The 6,841-nt window shown below is 37.3% G+C and overlaps 1 protein-coding gene across 1 annotated transcript; it reads right to left on the bottom strand.

The window, feature by feature from the left end:
• Positions 1-3,404: 3,404 nt before the first annotated feature.
• On the bottom strand, positions 3,405-6,803 carry LOC141400886 (ninjurin-A-like). The gene is made up of 5 exons (XM_073980512.1): positions 6,701-6,803; positions 4,128-4,164; positions 3,974-4,057; positions 3,671-3,912; positions 3,405-3,615 (listed from the first exon to the last, which is right to left on the bottom strand). The coding sequence occupies exons 1-5, from the start codon at positions 6,752-6,754 to the stop codon at positions 3,457-3,459; spliced, it is 576 nt and encodes a 191-aa protein (XP_073836613.1). The 5' UTR covers positions 6,755-6,803; the 3' UTR covers positions 3,405-3,456.
• Positions 6,804-6,841: the final 38 nt, after the last annotated feature.

Genomic DNA, 6,841 nt, shown 5'->3' with positions numbered 1-6,841 from the left:
ACAACTAAGTTTGGACAAAATATTACTAAAGCCAAATTTTGGACGGAATCGGTTGATCCGTTCGAGAGTTATGGTGCGCTCCAGCCAGCCAGACAGATGGACGGATATGGCTAAACCACCTCTAAATTGTCTGAAACGGATTTCGTCCAAACAGTGGAGCTATGCCAACAATTCTTTTATGGAATCTTTTATACCCCCAACGAAGACTAAATACAAAATTTCACTAATTTCAGTTTAAGGCAATGACCAGTGGGGTATAGGTGAACCAAGACGCTCAAACGAGCATATAAGGAGATTGCCACAGCTCGGCAGACATCACCATTATGGCACCTGGTCTGATAAATGACGTTCCCTGGCAACCCATTACTTCCCTTGGCTCAGATCATCTTCCGATCATAGTCTACGCAAACAGACACACCTACTTTATAACCTCTGACCGCCGTGCTAACCATGGAAAAAAGTGCTTGGCAAAGGGTTCAGAGAATTTTCCAATCACCGCTGCAGAGAGCTGCCGATTCTCTCAGATGCTCGGGAAGCTGAGAGAATTTTGCGGGATATCATCACTGTAGATAAGTCTCTGGCCTAGGCAATTCCACGTGTTGCCAGGCGCCATTTGACATTTCCATTGGAAAGTTCGACATTTTTAGCATACACGTACTCAGTAAGTTTTGGCGTAAGACCGTGTGTTGCGTTGTTTACAGTGACAAAAAAAATCAATTTGCTAAAAATTGGAATTTACGTGCGAAAATTTTCGTCCGATGATTTTTCAAAACTTTCGGCGTGGATAATCAGGGCAGGATTGCATCGATGACATTCAGTCTTTATATGAAGATGAAACACCATGCTATAGCACTGCGAAAAACTGGTTTGATGAATTCAATCGTGGCAGACGCTCGCTCACAAACGAAGGTCGTGAAGGTCGCCCAAAAACGGCCGTTGTGCCAAAAAATACCATGATACCATGCTTGAACTGATAATGCAAGATCGTCATGTGACATACCGTGAGATAGAGGCGTCCTGGGGCATTTCTTCCATTAGCAAAAATTCAATATTGCATGTTGATCCAGCACAATCTGACAATCGTTAAAAAAGGCTCTTGTCATTTGGTGCAAAGAAATTTTAAAAAATACAATCGCGGTGTTTAGAAAGACGTTTATAAGATCGTCACAGGTGACGAATCATGGATCTGTGCGTATGAGCCCGAAACAAAACAGAAATCATGGAAAAAGCACTTCGAAGCAAATGTTCGCCGGTTTCTTCGGCAAAACTGGCCATGTGGCGACTTACGATTTGAGCAACATAGGACGATTACTTTTAAGTGGTAAATCACAATTTGTTTGGCTGACGCCTTCGAAAAAATTCGAAAAGCGAACAAGAAAATGCGAATCATTGTGCACCATGACAATGCGAGCTCTCACACATCGATTCCGACCAAAACGTGGAATTATTGGATCATACGCCGTACAGACCTGACTTGGCACCCAATGACTTGTTTTTCTTCTCACACATCAAGAAAAAAGGCGTGGCCAACGATTTTTTCCGCCGGAACATGCTGATGAAGTGTTCAAAAACCACACCGCATGTTACTTGATTATGCTGACATGACATGTGACAATCAGTAGAGGAAGTAACTGATACCTTTAAGAAGGTCGAAGGAGAATCAGCAAAAGTGGGTCTGGTGGTAAACGGTGGCAAGATAAAGTTGTTTGTGTCGACGCGCAATGCGTCCATAGAACTCAGACCAACTATAAAATTTGGTTCATATAACTTTGAGGTAGTTAAAGACTTCGTCTACACCACAAACAACATCAGTTTTGAAATAAGAAAAAGAATAGTATTGACAAATAGGTTCCACTTTGGCTTAAGTAAGCACAAAAAATATACTTTGTGCTAATGTATGGTTCCGAAGCCTAAGTACTTGCGCAAGCAGATAAGGCAGTGCTTAGTGTGTTTGAGAGAAAAATTCTTCGTAAGATCTACGGGCCAATAAGCGTTGACTGTGAATATCGACGTCGCACAGTGTTGCCGCTTCCATACAAAGGTGGACAAAAATAGAAGGGGTTGACCTAGGTTGATAATTTTTTCACAAGTACTTATAAGGGCATAGGAATGAAAAATTTCAGCTTTGGTCCATATCGGTTCAGATTTGGATATAGCCCCCATATATATCATTCCCCGATTTTGGTATAACTCGGTCAATTCAAAATTTAGTATGTAATATTTTCTTAGGCCCCTGAGTAGTTTCACCGATTTTCATAAAAAAACGACTCAGTTTTGGATATAGCTCCCATATATATCTTTCCCCGATTTTGCTATAAATCGCTCAATTATTGATGAGTAGCCTTCAAATTTAACATGGGAAGTTTCCTCCTGCCACTGTTCAGTTTTACCGATTTTGATTTGATTTCGCAAAATATTTAAAGGGCTATAACTTCATTATGGATGCACATATCGACAAAATTCTTTCAGATTCGTTGTATCGGATGTGTTTACTGTAAGAAAAAAATATAAACTTATGTAAAAGTTAACATCACATTTTTTGATTTTTGTCCACGCGGCAACACTGTGTGGCGTGGGCTAGACCGATGGAATAACAAGTGGAAGACGGGATTGAAAAGCGCGGTATCCCAATTTGGAGAAATAGAGCAATAAATGGAGAGGAAATGAAATATTTTCATAGTTCGGCTTATATGAAAAATGTTCTGTAGAGGGCCAACTAAGTAAGTAAGTAAAGTTCCGACAAAACCGAATAATCTATTCTATTCTAATATTTTTGTTTTATTACGCTCTTTGTTGGATATGATCATACGAACTTCTGATTTGTAGCCGAACACACTAGACACTCGGCCACGAGTGCGAACATTTAGGGTTGTTTGTTCGCCAACAGGGTTGTTTGAGCGTCATGGCACAATTACCAGGTAGATTCATCAGCCAAAAACTACAACAAAAACCAGTTCAGTACAGTGAAATGTAAAAAAATGTTTTCCAAAAATAAAGCGATCCACACAATTTTTTCAACATAATTTCATTAGACAGGTATTAATAAATGCATTATTACAAAAATCAATCAAAAATTCACTATTTTTAATTTATAGTTTTGATTTTTAATTTTGGGTTTTCAGCTCACAGTACATCAGCTGGGCTGACGCGGGTACCTGTATGATTGTGCCATGGTGAGTGTTGAACACACAACCCTAGGATTTTTAGTCGAACACCTACTCTCTGTGCCACCGTACTCATAACTTAGTAAGCAGTAATATAAGTAATCATTTTGGTTTACATTACTTAGTAATAGGTTATATAATAACTAACGGATCCGAATTTCTGCTTGGACTGTACAAGGTTTTGAGAAATTAAATGTTCATGATCGCGATGGCATTTAAACAAATTGCATAAGTTCGGTTATTAATTTGTAATACTGATATTATTATTTTATACCAAATAATTAAAACAATTCTACTTCATATCATAGAATACCGAAAGGAAGACATTTACAACGGTTATAATAAAAATACAAACAAATGTAAAATTATTCAGCTTGGAGCAGCGAGCAACATCTGTCTCTACGTTAACATTGACTCGGCAGTTTAGAATTAGGAAAATTCCGACAATTACCTAAAAAATGTTAAATTATTCAAACAATAGGAATTATGGGGTTTTCATAACTTACCTGAAAAAATATACTTATTGAAATGAAAACAACATTTGCCGTAAAATATGGATGTTTGACCTCCATATCCAAGAGTGTTCGCAATTGATTTAAATTTGCTGTTAACAATGCCAAATCCATCATACCCTGACCATAGGTTTTACGTTGTTGATAGTTATGAAACTCGGTTTTTACGGAATCTTCATTTTGTTTTTTATCCTTTTTGGATTTTAAAGCTGAGAGAGCCTTTTCACTGACCTTAACTAAAACAGTGTAAAAAATATCCCATTATAATCTGGAACATCACTCTAGATGTGTACCTACGATCGGCCGAGCAATAAAAACAACTCCAAGGTGAACGTTTCTTTGGATGTTTTGCTTCTTCGTTGTTGGGCGTAAGCAAAGTTTCTAAAATAAAAAAGACATATAGGTATTTTGATATACGGTTCAGTTGGTTGAATTCTGAATAGTATATTACCTTGTACTTCAGGATTAGGAACGTTTTCGATAATATCCTATAAATAAATAGAAATGAGGGTGGATCATTTTCGAAGTATCTTTCAAAAGTTTTTATCCATCAAATGTTTGGAAGCCACAAGAGCCGAATAACCCACTAATACTTAATCGTTCTGCTCGATTCTATTTTAGTCCGATGATATGGGACCGCCATCTTTTAAAAATCGCGTCAAAAACGACAAACAACATACCTTTTGAAAATTGGTTCATGGTTTAAAGTAATTAAGGAAAGATTTCCATTATTCCCTCTTTGTTGCTTTACTTTTCCAATTTGGGGTAACGTGTTTTACTACCTCGTCTTCCACTTGTTTACCCTATCGAAGCCTTGGCATTCCCGTTCTGCGTGTGCCACCAAGCGGCCCGTATTTATACTATTTAACTATACTGATGTCATTGTATAGCCGGTACAGCTCGTATTTCATACGACGCACTATATCGCGAGTTTATATAAACGGTAACCAAAAATAGTAGGAGTTGGCGTAGGTGGTGAATTTTGGTACAAGTATTTATTGTTGGCTGACAAAGTCGAGGGCAAAAAATTGGAAGGTCGGTCCACGTTTTGGTATAGCCCCTATATAACGGTACTTCCCTATTTTCGATATTTTTAATATTTTAGCTAAATTTATCTAGTAAACAGGCTGAATTTTGAGATGCAGATTTCTCATCTAATAAAACAGACTTTCCCGATAAAAATTATAGACATAGGTCCACGTTTTGATATAGACCCCATATAACGGAACCTCACGATTTCCGGTATTTTGAAGATTTTACTTCAGTTTCTCGACCAAATTGGCTGATTTTTTGCATTGAGGATTCCCAATGGAGAAACATCTTTTCTGATAAAAATTATTGGCATAGGTCAGCGTCGCCCAAGAATTTCCATCAATGTTTTAGTATGTGTGTATGTATGAGTGAAGAAAACAACAACCACATGATGTTTATTGTTTGTTTTCATTCACTTACACTGTAAGTGAGAGAGAAGCAAATGCAAAAACAACTCAGTGGACGCCCTCAATATACTTCTTTGCAAAGAAGCACGTCCCTGGCATAGGTCCACGTTTTGATATAGACCCCATAGAACGGTACCGCACAATTTTCGGTATTTTGAAGGCTTTAGCCACATTATCCAACCGAAGTAGCTGATATTAGGTATTTAGTCTTCGCCAGGGCTGCGAAATATTCCTGCAGAGAATTTTTGGTATTGGTCCACGTTTTAATATAGCCCCCATCGACAGATACCGCCCGATTTTCGGTATTTTGAAGGTTTTAGCCATCCGAAATGACAAAATTTTGCTTTTAAATAAGAGAATTTTCTTAAAAAATTAATGGTCAAAAACGGTCCAATTTTTTATTAAAAATCTAATTTTTTTAAACAAGTGAGCAAAGGCTATAGTCTGGACGGGGCCGACCATGTGATACCCTGCACAACTACCCCTGTGCATAAGCTTTTCACTGGTAAACAATTCTTTTAGGGAATATAATCCGAATACCACCAAACATTTATTTATTTAAATATTTATTACAATTAAAAATTATAATAAACTTATAGCTAAAAGCACTAGCGACTACGGCTATCGGCTTTAAGTAGATTTAAATTAAGTAGATTAGTAGATTTCTTTTTGGAATACTCATTCCAGAAGCGGAGATATTCGCATAAGAAAAAAACCTTGACTTTTCTGCACATAAGCGAATTTTTTGGGAGTTGATGCGGGTCCCACTGTGGAAGAAGCCTATTATTCGCGGCAATCCGATCAAAATTGCGTCCTGTAGCGTGATTTCAAAAAAATCGGAAAATGGGATGCTTTACCGACTATTGCGATATCTTTGATGTTTGACCACCTACGACAACCTACGTTACATCATTGTAAAGGTGATATTTTCTACTTTCCTTGCCAGGTTTTGCTTTTGATATACCTCCTAAAGAAACAGAGATATTGGCATTGAAATAAAACGTTGACCTTTGCTCCAAATAAGTTTTTGCCCATTCCAACCCCTGAATATTATCCGACCATCATCAAAATCAATAGGCCTCTGTTGGACCCCCATTAACCCCCAAAATTTCGTCAATAGGCCTCTGTGGGATCCCAATTAACCCCCAAAATTTCGTGGCGATCCGATCAAAATTGCGACCTGTAGCGCGATTTCGAGAAAATTGAAAAATGGGATATATTAGCGATTATTGCTATATCTCCGTTATTTGGCCACATACGCCAACTTACTTTGCAACATTGTAAAGGTGGGATATTCTACTTTCATAGTCAAGCGTTGCTGTTGGAAGCTCCCCAACCAAAGCTTTGATATTCGTCATTATTATTAAAATCGCAAAAATGAAAAGTTGGGTTGTATTAGCGACTATTGCGATATCTTCGTTGTAATTGGTTCCTCATGGAATCTTTTTGTCCCCTAATATTTAAAGTCATTCGACATTAATTTTGGCAAAAGTCTTTAAAAAATCAACATTTTATATTTTAAAAATATGTAATTTATCTACACAAAATATCAATGCCCGATAATAAAATTTCTTAATATACTTACCTCATCCTGGGAGCAAATTTTCTGACCCAAACCCGTCGATAAACTTAACTCCATTTTGCATTTATTAGAATTTCCGAAGAACGTCTTTTCTCTGTGATTTAAGTGCACCAACTAAATTGTACATATTTACTTTTAGTTAAT

The sequence above is a fragment of the Musca autumnalis genome, unplaced genomic scaffold, assembly GCF_047663935.1.
Source record: "Musca autumnalis isolate F117 unplaced genomic scaffold, ASM4766393v1 scaffold_4, whole genome shotgun sequence".
Classification (NCBI taxonomy): Eukaryota; Metazoa; Arthropoda; class Insecta; order Diptera; family Muscidae; genus Musca; species Musca autumnalis.
Note: the sequence above shows the minus strand (reverse complement) of the source record. Positions and strands in the feature narration are given on the sequence as shown.

Excerpts from the sequence above, each read along its gene's own strand:
- LOC141400886 (XM_073980512.1), bottom strand. The coding sequence starts at position 6,754 with ATGGAGTTAAGTTTATCGACGGGTTTGGGTCAGAAAATTTGCTCCCAG. Across the intron at positions 4,058-4,127 it reads TCCTAATCCTGAAGTACAAG|AAACTTTGCTTACGCCCAAC; the intron begins GTAATATACTAT and ends TTTTTATTTTAG. Across the intron at positions 3,913-3,973 it reads TTTTTATTGCTCGGCCGATC|TTAAGGTCAGTGAAAAGGCT; the intron begins GTAGGTACACAT and ends ACACTGTTTTAG.